General features: G+C 35.0%; 11 protein-coding genes across 11 annotated transcripts; 5 read left to right on the top strand and 6 right to left on the bottom strand.

Moving 5' to 3' along the window:
* Positions 1-1,215: 1,215 nt before the first annotated feature.
* On the top strand, positions 1,216-1,485 carry RO3G_15249 (uncharacterized protein; the record flags this gene model as incomplete). The annotated part of the gene is made up of 1 exon (XM_067669833.1): positions 1,216-1,485. One exon carries the CDS (start codon positions 1,216-1,218, stop codon positions 1,483-1,485), a length of 270 nt encoding a protein of 89 aa, XP_067525934.1.
* Positions 1,486-2,579: 1,094 nt separating this feature from the next.
* RO3G_15248 (uncharacterized protein) lies at positions 2,580-2,786 on the bottom strand (the record flags this gene model as incomplete). The annotated part of the gene is made up of 2 exons (XM_067669832.1): positions 2,580-2,680; positions 2,717-2,786. 2 exons carry the CDS (start codon positions 2,784-2,786, stop codon positions 2,580-2,582), a joined length of 171 nt encoding a protein of 56 aa, XP_067525933.1.
* A 2,069-nt stretch (positions 2,787-4,855) lies between these two features.
* RO3G_15247 (uncharacterized protein) lies at positions 4,856-5,617 on the bottom strand (the record flags this gene model as incomplete). Its single annotated transcript, XM_067669831.1, has 1 exon — positions 4,856-5,617. The coding sequence occupies one exon, from the start codon at positions 5,615-5,617 to the stop codon at positions 4,856-4,858; it is 762 nt and encodes a 253-aa protein (XP_067525932.1).
* A 577-nt stretch (positions 5,618-6,194) lies between these two features.
* RO3G_15246 (uncharacterized protein) lies at positions 6,195-7,446 on the top strand (the record flags this gene model as incomplete). Its single annotated transcript, XM_067669830.1, has 6 exons — positions 6,195-6,317; positions 6,382-6,476; positions 6,533-6,596; positions 6,729-6,960; positions 7,078-7,223; positions 7,279-7,446. 6 exons carry the CDS (start codon positions 6,195-6,197, stop codon positions 7,444-7,446), a joined length of 828 nt encoding a protein of 275 aa, XP_067525931.1.
* Positions 7,447-8,634: 1,188 nt separating this feature from the next.
* On the top strand, positions 8,635-9,692 carry RO3G_15245 (uncharacterized protein; the record flags this gene model as incomplete). The annotated part of the gene is made up of 2 exons (XM_067669829.1): positions 8,635-9,163; positions 9,220-9,692. 2 exons carry the CDS (start codon positions 8,635-8,637, stop codon positions 9,690-9,692), a joined length of 1,002 nt encoding a protein of 333 aa, XP_067525930.1.
* A 249-nt stretch (positions 9,693-9,941) lies between these two features.
* On the top strand, positions 9,942-11,547 carry RO3G_15244 (developmentally-regulated GTP-binding protein 1; the record flags this gene model as incomplete). The annotated part of the gene is made up of 10 exons (XM_067669828.1): positions 9,942-9,965; positions 10,031-10,039; positions 10,092-10,215; positions 10,272-10,319; positions 10,378-10,508; positions 10,563-10,632; positions 10,690-10,990; positions 11,047-11,337; positions 11,392-11,487; positions 11,541-11,547. The coding sequence occupies 10 exons, from the start codon at positions 9,942-9,944 to the stop codon at positions 11,545-11,547; spliced, it is 1,101 nt and encodes a 366-aa protein (XP_067525929.1).
* A 575-nt stretch (positions 11,548-12,122) lies between these two features.
* RO3G_15243 (uncharacterized protein) lies at positions 12,123-14,547 on the bottom strand (the record flags this gene model as incomplete). The annotated part of the gene is made up of 7 exons (XM_067669827.1): positions 12,123-12,214; positions 12,267-13,086; positions 13,139-13,518; positions 13,578-13,822; positions 13,880-14,224; positions 14,275-14,393; positions 14,503-14,547. The coding sequence occupies 7 exons, from the start codon at positions 14,545-14,547 to the stop codon at positions 12,123-12,125; spliced, it is 2,046 nt and encodes a 681-aa protein (XP_067525928.1).
* Positions 14,548-14,902: 355 nt separating this feature from the next.
* Positions 14,903-16,623, bottom strand: RO3G_15242 (uncharacterized protein; the record flags this gene model as incomplete). The annotated part of the gene is made up of 2 exons (XM_067669826.1): positions 14,903-16,379; positions 16,439-16,623. The coding sequence occupies 2 exons, from the start codon at positions 16,621-16,623 to the stop codon at positions 14,903-14,905; spliced, it is 1,662 nt and encodes a 553-aa protein (XP_067525927.1).
* A 385-nt stretch (positions 16,624-17,008) lies between these two features.
* Positions 17,009-18,191, bottom strand: RO3G_15241 (uncharacterized protein; the record flags this gene model as incomplete). The annotated part of the gene is made up of 5 exons (XM_067669825.1): positions 17,009-17,032; positions 17,089-17,548; positions 17,611-17,675; positions 17,731-17,831; positions 17,879-18,191. The coding sequence occupies 5 exons, from the start codon at positions 18,189-18,191 to the stop codon at positions 17,009-17,011; spliced, it is 963 nt and encodes a 320-aa protein (XP_067525926.1).
* Positions 18,192-19,122: 931 nt separating this feature from the next.
* Positions 19,123-19,710, bottom strand: RO3G_15240 (uncharacterized protein; the record flags this gene model as incomplete). Its single annotated transcript, XM_067669824.1, has 2 exons — positions 19,123-19,313; positions 19,455-19,710. The coding sequence occupies 2 exons, from the start codon at positions 19,708-19,710 to the stop codon at positions 19,123-19,125; spliced, it is 447 nt and encodes a 148-aa protein (XP_067525925.1).
* A 575-nt stretch (positions 19,711-20,285) lies between these two features.
* Positions 20,286-21,035, top strand: RO3G_15239 (uncharacterized protein; the record flags this gene model as incomplete). Its single annotated transcript, XM_067669823.1, has 4 exons — positions 20,286-20,333; positions 20,485-20,612; positions 20,810-20,843; positions 20,901-21,035. 4 exons carry the CDS (start codon positions 20,286-20,288, stop codon positions 21,033-21,035), a joined length of 345 nt encoding a protein of 114 aa, XP_067525924.1.
* Between the last annotated feature and the right edge of the window lie 40 nt (positions 21,036-21,075).

Here is a 21,075-nt window from a genome sequence, read left to right as displayed (position 1 = left end):
TCACACAAAAATTTATAACTGCTCAAACACTTCCTATTCAACTTCCAAACGTTGATACCAACTGGTAGGGGGTGATGTCGTGTTTGGTCATTAATGATGTCTTTATTCATTATTTTATTATTGATCTCAGTCCAGCCTACGTCAGACTATACAATTAATAGTCAGACGATATAATCCAGGGTTCATTCTAAATTATTAGTTCCTTTCCTTTTTTTACTTAATAAATAGTAGTTGTTAGCTATTGACTTCCTACTGTTTTCATATTATAAGTACCAAATATCGCAGACAGTTTTGGGAGTCACTGTAATTGGAATTGATTGTATGATCTTATTTAAATAAACTTATACTTTTGTCGTATCCCAACATACTTTAAACATGATTCATATTCAATTTATAAAAAATCAGAGTAATGAATGCTTTACAAAGATTTATTACAGTCTTTTCTCTATTATTCGGTCATAACTAATTCCACTCCTTTAACTCAATGCAAGCTTTTAATATAACTCCTGATGCAATGCAACATAAATGAAAGATCAGATCTACTTAAGAAATAATTATAAAACAGACCACTTGCATAACCAGGAACAGATCCTCACATTAAAACTTATTGACACTAGATCTACAGTTATAATTAATTAAAGTATCTTGAAAAGGATTTAATTAAACCTCCATGAAAATAGTATAAATACCAGACATTATAATATTAAATAAAGATATAACTTTTTTCAGTCTCGTTGAATTTTATAGTCTTTTTTATTCTTACGAGATAACACAACTTTATTTTATTTTAATTATGATCTTGTATTAAGACTTATACAGTGGGTCAAAATACCTCACAAACCTCAACACGTTTTGACGTTATAGTCTTCTAGATTACTCAATAGCTTTTGTATCTTTCTCAAATTTTGCACAGATGTTATTCAATACGTTGGGTATATTTGCATAAAATTCCGACGACGGAAATTCAACACTGAGCGAATAAGCAACTATGAACTGGAGGCGGTCTATTTGTGAGGTATTTTGACTTTCATCAATTTTTTCTTTTCTCCGCCATAGGTCATTCCAAACAATGTTCCGGCAAGCTTTAGTCATTTTCCGGATAGCGCAGTCATCCCGGAACATAAAGCTTAAACTTTGGAAAAGGATTGATTATTCTTTCTTTCGCTAATCCGTAAGTAAATTTCCATCTACAGCATCATCCATCTGTCTGCAAAAATGCCCAAATCCTTACCATACGAAGCTCAAATGGACATCAAATCAGCACTAGAGCATGATGTATCGACTGATGTTATTGCAAAACGGTTTGGAGTGCATCAAAACACCGTTATCAACTATGCAAATAAGTGGATGCCTAACCGGATTCGCAAGAAAGGTGGCAAACAACGCCTTGTAAGCGACATCACTCGTCGTCTAATCAAGCGAGAGGTCCTAAATGGCTCATTAAGGACTGCCAAGGAGGTCCACCTGAAGTTGGAAGAGTTGTAGCATTCTAAATTGTACCAATCCGCCATTATGGTTTTGCATTCTGTGGAGATTTTTGCTGAGATAAAAAAGATGAAGCATTTACTTACTGCAGAGCACAAGAAAGCTCGATTAGCTTGGGCTAAAAAGCATCAGTGTTGGACTATTCACCACTGGCGACGTATCATCTTCTCGGATGAAGCCAAAATTAATATTTGGGGCTCGGATAGCTGTAAATACTACTGGAAGCGTAAAGGAGACCGTCTTCAGCCTCATCACATTGAAGTTACAGTGAAGCATGGTGGTGGTGGTACCATGTTGTGGGGCTGTATAACCAGTGAGGGACCCGGGTATGCATGTCAGATATATGATGGCACCATGAATTCAGAGGTATACCAAGAAATCCTTGGCACAAGCCTTAAAGACACGCTCCGGTACTATGGCCTAGATTGGAAATCATCCATTTTTCAACATGACAACGACCCAAAACACCGATCAAAGTCTACAAAACAGTATATGGAAGATAACAGTATGTGTTATATTGATGACTGGCCATCCCAAAGTCCTGATTTGAATCCAATCGAGCATATATGGTATCATCTTAAGCTGAATCTAAGTATGTACTAAAATAGAGCAAAAAGCATGCACGAACTATGGCAGAGAGTGGAAAAGGAATGGAATTCCTTTACAAAAGATCAGTGCTTAAAGTATATTGACAGTATGCCAGAAAGAATAGAAGCTGTCATTGCTGAAAAGGGCGGGTCAACTAGATATCAATAAAGTCAAAATACCTCACAAATAGACCGAGCTTAAGTATCTGTCTCCTAATAGATCTCAGCTAATTATCTGACTTTAAACTTTTGGCACACAGTAGTGCACACATAGATGGCTCTATATTTTAAATTTGAAATGATTGAGCCAATTCGTCATGGAATTATATCAAAAATAAGTAAAAATTACCATACGTTTGTGAGGTATTTTGACCCACTGTATTTATTAATGTCAACTACAATCAGTTACTGTTCTACAACAAGGACAACAGGGCAAGATTGGTTATTGCAGAAGTCTCACATTTATAATAGAGATCCGGTTAGACTATAATTCCGTAGTATCCAAGTTTATCCATGAATGTTCACTTTATTAGTTGTGTGGATACAACATTCTTGTTTAGCAGAATAAGCCTTGATTGTTTTCACTGGGCGATAAACCATGCTTTGGGCTATGACAATTTGGTTGCTATGATGTATATCAGTACTTGTGTCTACCATTCTCTGAACGCTTTCATTGCTTGTAGAAGAGGAGCCGTTGTTAACTTGATTGTTCATACTGATTCAGTTTCGTTTTAGTAAAGGCGCATTTGGTAAGCTTAATTTATTTTCTCTTAAATAGAGATGCTTATTATTTAATACCTTAGAATAATTGCTTTTGATTTATAAATTATACATGTTAAAGCTTAATTTTCCATGCTTTTTATACTTTCTTCTACTTTACTTAAAACAGGCTTAGATCATCTTCCTCAGGTGTTGTGCCAAATTAGGAAATAGTCTGATGAGGAATTCTAAGAGGAATTTTTTTATTGGATAAATACAAATACTCATGAAGTTGAGTCTAAGAGGGTAAAATGTTAGGTATTTTTGAAGGTATTTCTGAAGTATTTTAAGTATAAAAAATAGGACAAAGAAGAATTAACGAGACCGAACAATAGTTCTAAAGTCGAATTACTTTTATTTAAGAAAGATCCCAAGGCTATTTATATTAGTTTGAGCAAGACATGAGATTAGATGACAAAAGATAGTTACGACCGACATGATTTGACATGTATAAGAAAAATTATATAAACTGATGTTCATAATCAACTGTTGAGATGAAAGTGATACTTGGCTGTTCAGAGCAGTGATAATTATCAGGATCTATTCTTATTCAAACTCATTTGTAAAGATTTAGCTTAGAATGGTAAGACTGTTATCTTATTGACATGTCAAAACATGGCACATTGGATCATTTCTTCACTTTGCCAAATTGTAGCTTTGTTTTTGAAAATGTGTTTTTCCCTTTTTCTATACGATATTAAAATGAAAGTTGTCTTTAAAGACTCGATGATTCATTGAATACATATTTCACACTAGCTTCACGCTTTAACATACTGTTAATTATTTTTCAAAACAAGCCAAAAAAAAATCGCCTTTTTTAGGTTTTTATGTAACAATTACTTACTATATTTGCAGTATATGGCCCGTCAGACTCAGTCAGACTTAAAGTATTTTTAGCTGTGATTAGAATTTAGCAGTGATTTTTTTAAAAAAAAAGTATTTTTGAGTCTTCCGCTGAAAAGTTTAGAAATTGTCATGTTTTGAAATGTCAATAAGATAACAGTCTTACCATTCTAAGCTAAATCTTTACAAATGAGTTTGAATAAGAATAGATCCTGATAATTATCACTGCTCTGAACAGCCAAGTATCACTTTCATCTCAACAGTTGATTATGAACATCAGTTTATATAATTTTTCTTATACATGTCAAATCATGTCGGTCGTAACTATCTTTTGTCATCTAATCTCATGTCTTGCTCAAACTAATATAAATAGCCTTGGGATCTTTCTTAAATAAAAGTAATTCGACTTTAGAACTATTGTTCGGTCTCGTTAATTCTTCTTTGTCCTATTTTTTATACTTAAAATACTTCACAATGGCTGACCAAGACTTACTTTGTAATTGTTATCATATAGGAATGTGAAGCACTTTAGATAAGAGATGACCCATAAGTGATGTTCATAATAAAAGCGCGTTAAAAAATATTACTTGTATCAAAATGAAGTCTTTTATATTACCTTTATAAATGATAGTAGTTGTGTGTATCATTCAAACAAGGATGTTTTTTTCTTCGGTACAAGATGGGGTTCAAGACTTGCTCTGCAATTGCGGTCCATCCGTATTCTTCAAATTTTTACAGTCTTGACTATATAATAGCTCAAGGCTTACTCTGTAATTGCTATCATGTAGGAATGTGAAGAATAGTTGAGGCAAGATTAAAAAAAGAATACGCTGCAGACGCTGATCTCCAGTTTTCTTCTCTCATTTTTCATACTCCGTTTCCATTTAATCAAAAAGAATAAAACAATCAACAGGTAACTTAGCATTTTTTCACTTTCTTTCTCTAAACCACCATGTCATCTCTAACAAATTGTGCTATTGAAGCTGTAGACAAAGCTGCCATAGATTTTTTTTTAAAGGAGGCAAAGCTCAAGTTTATTGATATGACGATATAATCAAGTCACGATAATTGTTTTTGGGTTTTTCAATGTTCAAAGTATTCTTCTTTTCTTTTCTTTTTTTTTTGTTGTTGGTTTGGTTGAGATGTGAATGGGTAAGAAAAGCTGTCAATAGTGATTTAGACTAATTCAATGAGAAAAGAGGTAAGACACGATGAGCGCAACCTTGAAGAAAGAGTTCCTCTCGGTAAGCCTGTCGGATGAACTTGCGGGTGCTTTGAATGACATTGGACGGAGCAAAAGGTTGATTGTTGAAATTCAGATGCCAGGTAGCACGCCATAGAGCCAGTAATGTATATCCAACCACTATAGCTGGAGAGACAGGCAAAGGACAACAGATAGGCGGAGGAAATTCCAGATGGAAAAGGGCTTTCTGTAGTTGGTTTGTCGTCAGAGGCAGAAGACGAAAATACTCATCCCAAACTGTTTGCCAGACGAGCCATTTTTTTGTGCAGTCATAGAGGAAATGCTGCAAAATATCCGAGGGAGCAGCACAAATGGAATGTGTATCAAAAGGAAAATAAGATGGTATCAATCGATTCAACAGGGAGCGATGAGGGATCTTGCGGTGTAAAAGACGATACCAAACATTACTACAGGCATGAGAGACAGGGTGGACCCAGGATTTTTTCCATGCTAATGCTGTCAGAGGGTATGTGTAAGTTGATGAAGTCAAATCCTGAAGACAAAGGCAGCGGAGCTGCTTTGACGGCATAGTGCTTGAAGAGATGCCAGCTAATAAACCCAGAGCTGAGATAAAAAGAGTGGCATCAATACCATGAGTGAGATCTGGTTTGAAGGGATTAGGACCCAAATGGGCATAACATGCTGGAATAAATGGATGAACAAGAAAGGGAGAAAGCAAAATTGAATTATGTCGTACCATCCGGAGAAAATGACGGGCGAGATAAGGGTGCACCTGGAGTTCGGAATTTGTGCGGGCACGAAGACGATTAGTAGTAGGGTCAACGAGGTAGACGACGGACAGACGCAGCTGAGGCCATAGAAACTGTAATTTTTAACGCAGAAAAAAATGGAAATTCTTCAACAAGCAAGAAAACGACAGCGAACCATTGAAAGTAAGCTCTTCTTCCAATCAAAGATACGAATAATTAATTTAAATTCTACAATTCTTAGTTCCAGAAGTCCTTGCAAATGTTATTATATTGATTTTTACTGATTCATTCTTATTCACGCAACTAATATTCATTTTAATAACATGAAATTGAAGTTGATGACAATGATAATATCGATATCATAGGTCATAGTAAAAGCCTAATGTTTTTAGTACGCTCGTATGGCGTGAAGCTGTACATAAAAGGGTGGAAGGATTTAAATGCTGTAAAAAGATATATGGCGGAGTAAGTTAGATGACAACTTCTTTTGGGGTGACAATTTTAATTTAACCGTAATTTTTTAGATTATGCTTGAATTCCATAGTAACCCTCCATGACAGCCTATTGATGAAAGCAGTTGGATTGAATGAACAGGCTATCCACGATCTTCAGCAGAAGTTCATGATAAATGAACCGAGCTTCCGAATCATTGACAAGGAAGTACAACAGGCGATGAAGAAGGCCACCAAGGTAAATAGATTTTCATCATATCTAGCTTTCTAGATTAAACTAAGCTATTGAGTTAAAATATTAGGCGTCGACACAGAGAGAAAAATATAATCTGTACGTCGCCAATTCTCTCAAATTTGACGGTGATGCGCGAAAGAAGTTCGAAATTATCGCATCAATGTAAATATGTGTTAGACGTAATATATGTTAATTTCATCTAATCGCTGTTTTTGTAGTTACAAGAATTTCGTCTTCAGGAAGAATGACATTGGTTCTTGGAAGACAATGTCCGAGTGGTCTGTAATTATAAAAATTTGGAGTAATGTTTTTGAAGTTCTGTTTGAAGAGGAGGAGGATGTGAGACTTGTTTGGTATTTATTCATTTTAATAAGTTATTTGTGTGTATTATTCTTATTAACAGTTCCCATATAGGGGGATGCCCAGAATAAGAAGTTTAAAGTCGATCTTAGACTTTGTATCACCATGAACTCGAAACACAATGACTTAGCGAACATAGAGTTCAAAAAGGACGGTAACAGTATGAAGGAAGATGAAGCCAAGGTTCTGGTTGAAGGAAAAACTGTTTTAAATTGCCTCTCGAAATATCACGATTTGGATATTTACGAAGCCAAAAAATTGAAGGTGATCGTTGGACGATTCTGTGGTAATTTCATTCTTTATAAGTATAAAGAGCGACGAGAGAACAACACATCGGCTATATTCCGATGGTCTATGTGCGGGGATGCTCTAAATAAGATACTTACAAATTATATTTTTTTAGGGTTAAAAGATGTATTCAAGCAAGTTCGATTTGGTGAACCCGGTGCATACATGGCTAATAAGCGGGGGAAGACAATCAAGTATCCCATCAACGAAAGAATGCTTGACACATTTGTTGACCAACTTCAACAGCTTTTTATATTCAAGGTAAGTTTGTTTGTAATGTTTTACACGTAGTCGTAACTGATGAATATAAGTGTAGGATGAAATCATAAAGCAAGCAAAACACCTTAAAGGACGACTACTTGAAGACGATTCATTGTTCGGATCACCGTCGACTGTTGAAGATCAGTCATTTATAAAAGAAACTTACTACTTAAGTAGAAAAATCAAAATCTTCCCTAAATTGAACGAAGATATTTTCAAGTAATAGAGCATAACTATTAAATTTTCTAATAAAATTCTGGCTTTATGCCCTTACAAAAGAAAAAAAGTAATAGAGCATAGTTAGCTAGATCCTTGAATTGTAACATTAAGCATTTATAGTGTTTCAATTCTTGAAAACCTGACTTGCAGGAAATAAATATCAAATAGGCATGTTTTTTTTATAGCACAAGATGTAGTGTGAAAAGAGTTGTTGTTAGTTCATGTTTATGATATTTTTTTTCATCAAAGGGCGGTTATTTTGTTTTTCTTCCTATCGTATTACTTACAAAGAGCGAAATGAGTGCTTTTTTTTTTTTTTTTTTTTTTTTTTTTTTTTTTTTTTTTTTTTTTTTTTTTTTTAAATTTGCAATAGTGCGACATCATAACAAAACCTCCATGCACAAAAAAAATTCAAACATTGGTAACTTTTGCTGTGTTTCAAAAAAACAGTAAAACCGTTGACAATAATATAAATATGTAACATTGACATTTAAAACAATTGACTAATCACGATTAAAAGAAGCTTACACTTTTAATCAAAAAGATGTAGGAAGCGTATCTTACAAGCTAATTGTGGAAGTAGGTCTGTATAGAATCTTTTTAAGAAAAGATAAAGGGCATTGTATAATTACTGTTCACATTGGCTATGGTTAGAGTTTTAGTAGCATGTGAATGTTACTTTATTGTGTAACTAAATTCCTTCCTCCCCTATGCTTAATGTAGTCTAATAATAAAGAAACATGAAGTCTATGGGAATTATGAGTAATTTAGAATATGAAACTACTCGAGTAGCTTGTTATATGCATATGCATGTATATAAAAGAGCAAGAAATGCTTTATTTATCGAATCGTAAGCTCAACGAAACAAGCTTATGTAAAATAAAGACAGAAAATAAAACGCGAGAAATATTAAGTATTGAATCGGACATCAAAGTATAATGGTTTTATATTCGGTTTGAGATGGTCGGACAAGTCATTAATGATAATTAATTAATTATACGCTTTCACGGAACTTATTGACAGTAAAAGATTCCTGAAAATGGCGTGTACAAAAAAGCTAACAATGTTTGTAACCTGCTTACTTTAGTTGAACATACTTTTACATATCACGTTTCTGTCTTTTTTTTTTGATATGGCTATATAAATAGTTCTATTCCTGTGCTTTCTTTTTTTCTTCTTCTTATCACCGACAATGTACTCTTCCTTAAGTCTTTTTGCTTTGGTGCTCTTATGCGTCCAATTGGCTTCCGCTGGTACCATCAACGTATGTTCTTCTTGTAAATTCAAGTCCATTAGCAAGGCTATTGCCTCTCTCCCAAATAATGCTGAATCCTATACTGTTCTCATTGCCCCAGGAACATACACAGAAAAGTTTACTATCACGCGTCCCAATTTAATCTTGAAGCCTACTAGTGGCATTGTCACTATTCAATATGCCTCTGGTCATGATACTAGTTCTCGTACTGGAAGTACTGCTGACTCTGCTGTTTTGACGATTAAGGGCAAGAATGTCATGCTTGAAAACATTGTTATTGCCAATACTTTTAAGCAAGGAAAAGTTGCCAACGTGGCTTTGCACCTTGATGCTCCTCAAGCTTATTTCAAAAATGTTAAAATCTATGGTTTTCAAGATACCCTTTTAATTAATCGCAGTGGCTCTGGTTACTTTAGAAATTGCCATATTGAAGGTTCAGTGGACTTTATTTGGGGTTTCGGCACTGGTAAATTACATGAAAAGCACGAGGGTGTCCCTCTCAAACTAATTGTTACTTCTTAGGATACTTTGATAAGTGCGTCATTGCATCTAACCAAAGGGGTACTTCTGTTACTGCTCACGGTAGAGACTCTGTCAATGGTCCTGGTGGATTCTACTTTAACCAATGTGTATTCAAAGCTACTGTCCCATCGGGCCCTCTTTCAAAGACTTACAACCCTTCCATTTCTTTCTCCTCACCTTCACAATTTGAAAATACTTGCTTTTTTGCCCGTCCTTGGGGCAAGTACTCTCGCGTGATTATTATGAACTCCGCAATTGGTAGCCATATCAAGCCTGCTGGATGGAGTGGTTGGAGTGATAGCAATCCTAACACAGCCAATGTTGTCTATGCTGAATATAAGAATGGTGGTGCTCGTCCTTGGACTGCTGCCCGCGCCAAGTTTGCTAAAAGTTTGACTCCTGGTGAAGTCACCCAATATAATGCTAGAAAAGTATTTGGTGGTGATGTTGCTTTTTTTGATAGCAAGCGATAGTTTATTCTTTTATTAATTTCTTTCTATTTTAAATACGAAATAAATCACACACATGTTATCATCAAAAAACTATTATTGACCTTTACAATATTTACAAAAATTGTTTGCTCCAAATCGTTTTTTTTTTTTGAAGACTGGATCTTAATCTCAGATAACCAATTAAAATATGAGACTATTCAAAGCTGTCACTTTAGGTTTTATTCTGAACTGCTAAAGCAAGTACTTTAAAAATTTTTTTTCTTAAGTAAAATGAGTGTTGTAGAAAAAATCAAGGTAAAAGAGAAAGCTAAAAAAATAGAAAAAATAGAAAAATTACTAATTAATCGATACAACTATAGGAAATTGAAGTATGTAATCAGTAACTAATTAATAAAAAATTTATTAAGCATTTTGCTATAGAATGAGATGGCCAAGACCCAAAAGAACAAGGCCACCTCATTTCATTTGGGTCAATTAAAAGCTAAACTTGCGAAGTTGAAGCGAGAATTGCTTACACCCTCTGGAGGAGGAGGTGGTGGTGGAGGTATGAAATTTTGTTGACAATGATTTTTTTAATTCCACTCATTTTTTTATATAAAGTTGGTTTCGATGTTGCCAAAACTGGTATTGCTCGTATAGGTTTTGTTGGTAAGAGCAGATGACAGCTTTAAATTAGGCATGAATATTTATTGTATATATGATCTAGGTTTCCCTTCTGTTGGTAAATCAACCTTGATGTCTAAACTTACTGGTACCACTTCGGAAGTGGGTGCTTATGAATTTACAACTCTTACAACTGTTCCTGGTATTATTCAATACAAGGGTGCTAAACTTCAGGTAAGCCGTATATGCATCTGTGATAACACTATCTAATTTTACATGCGCGGCTAGATTCTTGATCTTCCCGGTATTATTGAAGGTGCCAAGGATGGTAAAGGTAGAGGTCGTCAAGTTATTGCAGGTAAAACAGAATAAAATAACAATTGCAATTTTGAATCGTTTAGTAAAATTTTTATAGTCGCTCGTACATGCTCACTTATTTTCATTGTATTGGATGTCTTGAAACCAATGACTGATAAGAAAATTATTGAAAAAGAACTTGAAGGTTTCGGTATCAGATTGAACAAGAAGCCGCCTGCTATCATTTTCAAGAAGAAAGAAAAGGGTGGCATTAATATGACTAATACTGTTCCTTTAACCCAAATCACACAAGACGAAGTCAAGGCTGTATTAAGCGAATATCGTATTCATAATGCGGATGTTTCCTTTAAAGAAGATTCAACCATTGACGACCTTATTGATGTTGTAGAAGGCAACCGGTAATGAATACAAGAAAAGAAAAAAGACATAGATTGACTGATAGTATGCTGTATAGTATTTATATTCCAGCAGTGTACGTTCTCAATAAGATTGACCAAATTTCTATTGAAGAATTGGACCTTATTTACAAGATTCCAAATGCTGTCCCTATTTGTGCAAATCATGAATGGAACTTTGATGAATTATTGGAATTTATGTGGCAAAAGTTGAATCTTGTTAGAATTTATACTAAGCCAAAAGGAAAATTACCAGATTATGAACAGCCTGTCGTGCTTACCCAAGATAAGTGTAGCGTAGAAGATTTCTGTAACAGTATTCACAAATCAATTATTGATCAATTTAAATGGTAATCAAGTGGAATGAGATATGAAAAAGTAAATGTATTAATCGATTTGAATAGCGCGTACGTTTGGGGAGCTTCAGTAAAACACAACCCACAAAAGGTTGGTAAAGAACACATCTTGATGGATGAAGATGTTGTACAAATTGTTAAAAAGTAAGCGAGTTAATATGTTTGTATGTGGTTTATATGTATTAATACTATTATAGGATCTAGATTATAAATAAACACCATGGAAATGATTCATGCCATACTACACTTGTGCTATTTTTTATACTTTATTTTCATGACAACTCATTTTTAAAGTACATTGGATTTTGATATCAGCAATTATTTAATTGGATCCGATGCTTTTTAATGCTAAAATTATTTTGCCCCTCGTTGGAGTGAACTGCACTGAAGTTGATATAAGTTTGATGTCAAAAATTTCTAAGGGGTCTTCTTTAATTCTTCGTATTCATCTTGCGTTTAAAGTTTTTTTTTTTTTTTTTTCTTACCTTTTATAAGCTTTAGATTTTGATCTTAATCTGCGTCTAGCTGATATATTTTTATGTAAAAAAAAATTAGCTATGAATTAAGTCAAGGGAAAAAATAGAAAATTACAAGAAATAAAAACTTTGACTAGTCATACAGTAATACTCAATATACAAAGCCAACTTAACTAGACAAATTGTTCAGAATTCAAAATGACTTAACAATCTAAACTTCGCGGCTTAAGGGCAGATATTACAGCTTTTATTATTATACCTCAAATTTAATATTTTTTAATATGTAGTGCGGATTTGATTCCATTAAGGCTCAATGCTATCACCGTACACTTTGGCATATTTTCCAAGTGCCCAAATCGTGAAAGAAAATTTGTAATTTGGGTAGGATATAGCACCTAGATAAAATTTTAAAAAAAATTCAATAAAAAAAAAAATCAATTATCTTACAGTTTTTGTTGAAAACTCCTTCAATGGCTTCTTGTAACCATTCACCATTTGCTTGCTGTCTACTCATGATCAATTTAATACCTCGACGAATTGGCTCTTTGTGAGGATATTTGGCATCTAAGAGAGCCATGACAGCAAATGCAGTGTTGACAACTTGAGATTTTTCGTGTTGACAGTATACGTGTGTTTCACAAGATTTATAGCTTTCACCCCATCCACCATCTTCTTTTTGGTGTTGAATTAAGAAATCACAGCCTCTTTTAGCACTGTCTGAATTCTCGTAGTATTCACCTACACTTGCTAAGCTTGCAAGAGCAAACATGGCCGCATAAGTATAGCAAATAGCCCATGCACCATACCAAGAACCATCCTCTCCTTGTACACCCTTAATGTACTTTACGCATTTTCTGCATGCTTCTTCAATCTCCTCTCTACGATAAACAGAGTCTACTTTAATGAAACTACGGAATCCCAGCAAGGCTGCAGTTGTGCACTCAGGATAGTCATACTCGACCATGATATTGCCAAACACTTCAGCCGGATTCAAAGCTTCCAGAAGTGATGTTGCGCGATTTCTTTCGTAGCTTCCGAAACCGCCCGTAGGGTTTTGCATTGAAAGTAAAACGTCAATAGCATCATGGAAACGCTCTGATTTAATCAAAGTGGGCATTTCAGGTTGACTTTGAATGATGACTGCGGCCTTGATAGCCTCTGCTGTACAATCTGATACGGTATAACCGTGACGCCTTGTACTAAACGGCCAAGCGCCTTTTGCAAGTTGACGATTACACTGGTCGCTATCTTTGGGGTTTTCTCGAATCTAACAAGCTAATATAAGGGAAAATGCTTTTACTCATTTATGCTTTGTTTACCTGAGTCAAGTCAATAAACTCAAGAGTTTTAATCATATTTTCACGATAAGCTGGGTCTTTAGCCAAATCAGCTTCAGCACATGCCTGTGCGATAAAAGTAGCGTCCCAAAGTTGACTTCCGTCTGTGCCATTCATCATCATGCCTTCAGCGCCCATCCACAAATAATGAGGATTACGTTTGACATGTTCCTTGAATTCAAACGAATCTTTGCCATAGTGATGATAGCAAACAAGCCAGTTCATAGCTTTATTGACAGGTCCAATATCAACATAGGATGTGTTTTCATCCTCCCATCGAATTTGATCCATTGTCAATTTGAGACTATAATCTCTAAAAAATGGGATTCTTTTAGCAAATGACTCATAGTAAGTCAAAGCATCTATGTAACGAGAAGCGAATTAACCTTATAATCTCACTGTTTTATGTAATGATACTTACAATTTAAAAAATCCATTATTTTAGTGTGAGGCATGTACAGGTCTACTTCAGCAACATTGTTTCTTTGCTTATCCCAATTGATTGTCTCGTAAGGTTGTGTATAAAGTTCTTCTCGAAGGGACTGAGTAAAGGTAGTTAAAGGTGCAGCTATACGGTGAGAGTAGACATAACCCATTGGAAGATAAACAAGCCTGCAATGAACCCACCAGTTGCCTGGATAAACAGGAAGGAATTTAGGTAAAGCCCTATGTATACATTTTTTTTCAATCACAATTCAGCTTTTAAAAAAACAACGTCATTACCATAATTCAGGTGGAATTGGATTGACGCCTTTCCAGTCATAAACACCCAAAGCAGCTAACCAAAATTTGCCCCAGGCAGGAATAGAAGCAGCACCACCTAATTTATGAAGGGTGGCTCTAGCCTTTACCATGGCAGGATGGTCTGGTCCAAGACCCAAAATACGAAGTACAGCGTAATTTAACGCAGTACCAAAGACAGTAGAGACGCCTTCAGTGTGAATGCCCCAACCTCCATCTTCTTTATCAGCCTTGTTTAATAAATAACGAATGATTTCAAGACGAGTTGCTTCAGGGACAGGTGTTCGTGTGATGTAATGGGTAATGATTAATCCAGGTAGCAAGAACCTAGCTTACAAATGTCAATACAGATTTATGCACAAAAAAGAGATCATTACATTGGTCCACCGTATTCTCCTGCCCAATGACCATCTTCTGTTTGAAGACGTCTATAAAACTCGAAACCATTGCGCGCTGCTTGAAGCGGCGTCTTTGCTTTGTCCAGTTCAGGTACATCCTAGCACATACATCAAAATCAAATATTATTCATAGCATGTTCTTTTTTCCTCTTACTATTGGGAGTCCCAAATGATATTTTTCGCAAAGAGACTGGGGCCATGCTTTACGTTCTTCTTCCGATTCAAGATAGTGCCAAATTTGTGCACCTTCATCTACTTTTAATCGCCAATTTTTAAAATCGGTAAATTGAGGTGATGAGCTCAAGTTCAAGTTTGCAGAAGAGTAATCTTCTAATGGGATTTTCATTCTAAAAATAATAAAAAGAAAAAAAAAAAAAAAAGAACAATAATGCGGACAATTATATACACAAAAAGAAAAGCATCCACAAGAGTAACCAAGACACATAAAGAGTTTTCCCATCCAATCAAATCAAAGACCTGGCTTAAACACAAAATGTATTTTTAAGTTGCAACACTGATTTAATATTCGGCGAGTGACACCGAGAACAAGTGTTTTATTTTATGAAGTAAAGATATATAAAAGTACATTAGAAGAATGAAAAATGAATTAAATGGCAAGATCAGAGACTTGGCTCTCAACAAAAATTTCGCTTGCAATAGAAGGAACACCATCGTAAAGAACATACAAGAAACCAGCACCAGGAGGGAATATACTTGGACGAGGAGGAGCTGTGATTTCAATTGACTGTAAATCTTCAGATACTTTATGGTTTAAGAATACATATCGCTGTGACATATGCATGGAGTGAGTGCTGAAGCCAGGTCTGAGCAAACCAACACGAATCTTACTAGCAGCATCCTTGTCAGCTAAACCTTCGAGGTTCAAGAGAACCTTGAAAGACTGATCGTAAGTAACAACGCGAGGTACATGTGAGACACGTGGACGGGTAGCATGCTTGAAAAGGTAAGGAGGAGAAAAGTATTCAATACGGAATTCAGTAGGATATTCAGCATTTGGATCAGGAGGATCAACATTGTTGGATCCTGCAATCCAGATACGTCCATCAGGTAAGGTAAGAGCAACCGAGTGATACATTCGAGCAATGTCTGTAGAAGCTAAGTTTTGAGTCCATCGCTTATCCAAAGGTGCTGTGGGTGTGTAAATAAGAGGATCAAACGTGGGATCATGATTACGGCCATTGTAACCAGCCCATCCACGCTGGCAACCATTAACCCAAAGGAGGTTACCATCAGCCATAATGAGACCATCAGGCATAAGACGCTTATGTACAAATGTGTCCATCTCCCATTTAGGGTTTTTATCACCTAAATTGATTCTACCACAAGTATCATCAGCCCTAGCATTGTTTTTCATTCTCTCAGATCCACCACAAATAAGAATTTCAGGGTTGTAGTTGTTTTTAGGATCCAAAGGAAGTAGGATAGCGCCACCTGTTAATGGATAAGAGCGAGGGACACCGGGAATGTCAGGTAATCTCTTTACAATCTTTTGGTTGTTGTAATCATAAATAATGGATTTTTTGTTGGCAAAAATGAACAGATTACCATCCGGCAAGACAAACACAAATGGGTACAAGTTATAGGGCATTGTTTCATTGAGAAACTTAAATGGAACTTCTCCCTCAGGTCTTGGTGGCCAGAACTCATACGAAGGCACATTAACTTCTGCGCGGTTTACAGCTGTTCCCTTTGTTGATCCACCAATAATAAATAGATCACCTTCGGGCAACTGTTCAACTGTTGGATACCATCTATTTTCTGTCATCTTTCCAGTCTTATATTCATTCCACCAGCAAGAGTTATCTGTACATGGAGTAAAGTGTCGAATAGATTGCCAACCAGGTTCAGCTTTCCAATTTCTTCCTCTCTTTTCACCGCCACCAGTGCTAATGAAACTTCCATTCTTTAAAAATCCACCAGCTGAACAAAAGGTGTTTGTTTCCAATGGTAATGGTCGATAGCTTTGCTTTTCAAGGTCATATTGTACAGAAAATGCACTTTGTCCAGAATCGAATTGTGCTTCATTCCACTCTGCTTTATCGATAATTAAGATTGTTTTCTCACTACAAAAACAAGAGATCTTTTAATACAACTCTTTAATATCTTTTTATATGTGCTTTACTTTAAAAGAACAGCATGCATGGCTGCTACTCCTGTTGTACCTATTTGTTCCATTTTTCCAGATTTGGCATAGGGTGATATGACTTTTTGTGAATCTGACCATAAGAAAGGTGAGTCAGCTTGAGCACTGACAGTTGCTAAAAAGGATATCGCTGTGGCTATAGTTACAAACAGAGAGCTCTTCATATTGCTTTTTTTTGTTAAAAAGTAAAAGAAAAAGATTAAATGGTTGCTTTGAAGCCTATTTATAGCCGTTGGGCGGGGCTGAAGCAAAAAAAAAAAAAAAGAAAAAAAAAATAAATTCAGCATAAGGTGATCTTTTTAATAAAATAAGCCCAGACATTCATTGGCTCAATTGCGAAAAGGAAAAAAATGATGTGCTTTTTTTGTTTTTGCTTTTTTTTTTGTTTTAACTATAAGCCTTTGTAATATCTTAATAGAAGCTTAAGAAAAAATAGATTATTTTCATTAAAATAAGGAAAAAGAAAATCAAGATCAAGCAGTTTATTATGTTTGTCGATATTAATGATCACAAGAAATAATGTGAATATTTGCTATTTGCTTTAGATCATCATTCACTTTGAAAGAAGTTTTGCTAAGGATAAAAATCAGTCCAAATATAAAAATAGAGTTAATTTAGTGTTTAATTACCTTATTGGAATGCGAATTGATGTTGTCATTGTCATCAATACGGATTGGACGAGAGGAATTATTTGACTCAACTGAGGAATTGAACGGAAAGGATCCATGCGATACTTGTGGTGATTGGCTGCTGTTTTGAACTTTTTGTGATCCCTCTTTGAGTGTGGCTGGTCGAGTATATGGTACAGTATCCGCGCTTGTATCAACAACTTCAGATTCAACAGATGAATTTCTTCCAGGATGGTTAACTGTTGGTCTATTGGTATTTTGATTACTTCTCCTTTGATGAACAACAGAAGGACTAGGCGAAGTATGTCTCTCACCATATAAAGATGAATCAATAGAGGCTATACTGTGTTCATTAAATGAAATTGAATCATGTCTTTCTGTAGATGATGTGTCTGGATGTGTCATTAAAGCAAATTCTGCTATTATTTCGTTATTCTGTTCATAAGTAAATAGGATTGTCCTATGTGTCAAAAATATTCATTAGAGTTTTGTTTTCCCCTTTTTCTTGTTTATCAAATTTACTTTCCGGGCTCTTCAAAATGAGCATGAACTGGTGCTTCCATCGATTCCATGTAATCAATAATTGCCTTGTATTTAAAGAGGAATTATTTAAATATTTTTTATTGTTAATAAATGACTCACCTTGAATTCTTTCAAGTTAAAAACAAGCTTTATATGTTGAGTAACAGAATATTCAATGCAATCTGTCACTTTCATTTTAAATGTAGTTTGAACAGGTTTATCTAGAATGACACAATTAGTTGTGTATTTCGTTGTTATATGATAATACCTATATGTGATGATGTATTGTAATCCCAAAAAGACTTGATAATAATAAATTCTGGTGTACATTCAAATACAATATCAATTACTTTTGGATGAAAGAGATTAAGGTAATCTTTTATCAGTGTAGGATCAACAATTAAATAATGAGAGTAATCCTTTGAATAAAGAGCATCAACTGATTCTCCATTAGCATACCAAATAGTCTTCTTCTTTGTTACACCGTTTTGACATAAAATCGTTAAATGCAGCCTTGATTCACTATTGTTTTCATCTCCTTCAGTAATATGTATCTGACAGTTTCTTATTAAATCAGTCATTGATTGATTCTTTTTGAATATTCTATTCAATTCCTTGTGTATATATTTTAGAAAAGCTTGTAGTATTTTTGTTAAAAAGTCATTACTTTTGCTACAAGACGGCATTTAAGCGTTTCTTGAGGAGATTCATGTCGTAGTAATCTGTAATTTTCAAAAAAAAGTGGTGAAATCCTAACAAGAGCTTGAGCAGTTAAAGAATTATTTAGAGCCGATAAAATAAACTAATCTAGTGAGATTAGCTGATATAGACATCATTTCGATTTTGTCATTACTTGGTGTCTTCTAATATCTAAACTAACATCGTCTCCAATGTGCGAAAGTACATCTAAAGTACATGAAAATACTGTGTGTACATGGTGTCAAAAAAGTATTTCACAGTCTTATTTACTATTACTTTTAAAAAGTTCAACAGGTAATGTTGCTTTGAATTCCATCTTTAAAAAAAAAAGATACAGTATTCATTTGCAGGATTTTTGAATTTTATTTATATGACTGCTTTGAGCGTAAGATGTCTAATATTGCATCGTTTTCGCCCTGGTCAGGTCAATAAAAAATTGAATAGAAGCTAAAAACCCCTTTGGGGATCAAGGGTAAAAAAGATATGGGAGGAAGTGAAGAGGGCTGTATAAAATACACTGGGTTTGGGGAGTTGTGGAAGTCAAAAACAGAGGCTAAGCTTGAGGAGGGATGGCAGTAATGGAAAAACATGTACGGATCAAGGGGACAGGTGGGAGGGGAGTACAGTCATAAGTTGTAAGACCTATTTATGATCAAGGGTACGTTCATTGCGAAATGTGTATGGGAGGGTAAGATCAAAGGACTTTAGATACTCGTGATCAATTAGAGCGGAACGAAGAAAGAAGCGAACATCTGTTTTATACTGAGGTGTTTTGAAACGGCAAAGTGCTGGGCTGAGCAGCTGAAGGAATTCTCAGCGAGCATGTTCAACCTTTCGATCAGTCTGTGCATTGATGAACTCAGGATCTCGAACATTCTCTGGGTCAAGAGGGTCAAAGTCATCACGGACTAGGATGTGAACTTTATGTAATTGCTCGCGAATCTCATTCTCATATCCATAATGTATAAGGAGGCTTACCACATGTCGATCAGGATATTGAATATCTAATATACGACGGGTATTGATGTGCAAGTGGCGAAGGCTGGAGCGCAACTAGTGCAAAGGGAGTCGGCGTTGGATAGGTAGATAAATAAATTTGAAACCTGTAGTAGGTGCCGAGAACTGCTTGACAATAGCTGTTATACTGTAGTGAGAAGTATTGTATCTGGGCTTCGAAACCTTGGAAGGAGGCGAAACTATATTGTTTGGCGAGTGAGGACATTTGTTGGTGGTGGGTGAAGAGGCGTATTCATTTAGAGGAGAAACGGTTGACGTTGGTGAAGGTAACAGTGCAAGTTGTTGGCGCAACAAGGCATTCCCTTGCTGCAGTTTACGTATCTCATTACTAGCAGCAGCTAATTTTGCTCGCAATCGTTGAAGTTGCTTGTTGTCTTGAGGCATGAAAGAATTACCTAAAAAGAAAAAAGCAACGAAAAGTGATGGGAAGCGGAAAAAAGTCTCTTAATACGTATGAATACAGATAAATCCAGAAAAATACAAAAAAATATAAAATATCCACAAAATCATCAAAACCAGTATATAATCAGAAAAGCCAAAAACATATAAATAACTTCAGTATTTCATATACTTTTCACAATTTTCTTCACTACTTTAATTTTTGATTACTTTAATATATCACTCAAAGTAAATTTCTTTGCTCTTCTTTTATTTTACTTAACATCAAAAACAAGAAGTCCCTTGAAGCATATATACTTCATTGTAATCCCTTTTATTTTATCTTTTTATTTTACTTTATTCAAAACAGTTTGATCTACTTAACAAGATCTGGTGGTCATTTATGACAAGCGAACTTATATTCAATCTATCACTATTTTGGGAACCAAACACTATTCAAAACCTTGGTATCAAGTCAAAAATCCTTTATAACAAGCATACTTTATACTACAAAAACCTTACAAACTCCAATCTCACAATAGGCCTGATAATCCCTATTCACTTTAATACCTTTGGGCGAAATGTTAAGAACTATTAACTTTAATAAGGCCGCTAATAGAGTCCGTTGGGTGACAACTTTTTTGATTTTAGGGTACTAAAGTTAATTTAATAGGGACCGTTGTGTACGCTCTAACTAATAAAAAATTAGAAGAAATCGATCAGGTAACACGTCAAAGATATTATTTTTCAATGCAAATTAAAACTTTGATATTTTTATAGTATGTTGGTAAAGACAACATTAAAGTAAACAACAATTATTTGTCGGTCGGAAATATCATCAAGCACGCAGTAATGATGAAGCACATTAACTACAAGTCGTTAAGCCCATCCGATATCGCGCTCGTGCAGTAAGTATAGACAATTGACTTCAACCGCCAAAAATAATGCTAATTCTTTTTTGATAAAGCTGTGGCCTCAACTGCATACTTGACTTAACACATGGCAGTTTAATAAATCAGCATTTATTGTTTTCTAAAAAAAAACTGGAACCAAACTAAAGCCTTACTCTCCACATCTCCAGCCATAATTATTTGAATGAATCCAGGCCGGCATTGCGGAAAATCGACAAAACATTCAAGGTATGTATCAAGCACAACCATTTAGTTGTATTAAATATATAGCAAACGTTATTATAGAACCCTTGTAATGCCGAAGAGTGTTATTGGAATTCAAAGAACTATCAACGAAAGGCATCAAAATTTAATGAGAAAACGGGATATGAACTGATCAGTGTCATGCAAGGTTATATTATCTCAAAAACTATCACTTGAATGATTGACAACCTATCCATTAGTATTGATAAGGTGATCA

Source organism: Rhizopus delemar, genomic scaffold (genome assembly GCF_000149305.1).
Source record: "Rhizopus delemar RA 99-880 supercont3.15 genomic scaffold, whole genome shotgun sequence".
NCBI classification, from domain to species: Eukaryota; Fungi; Mucoromycota; class Mucoromycetes; order Mucorales; family Rhizopodaceae; genus Rhizopus; species Rhizopus delemar.
This window is presented reverse-complemented; position numbering and strand designations above follow the sequence as displayed.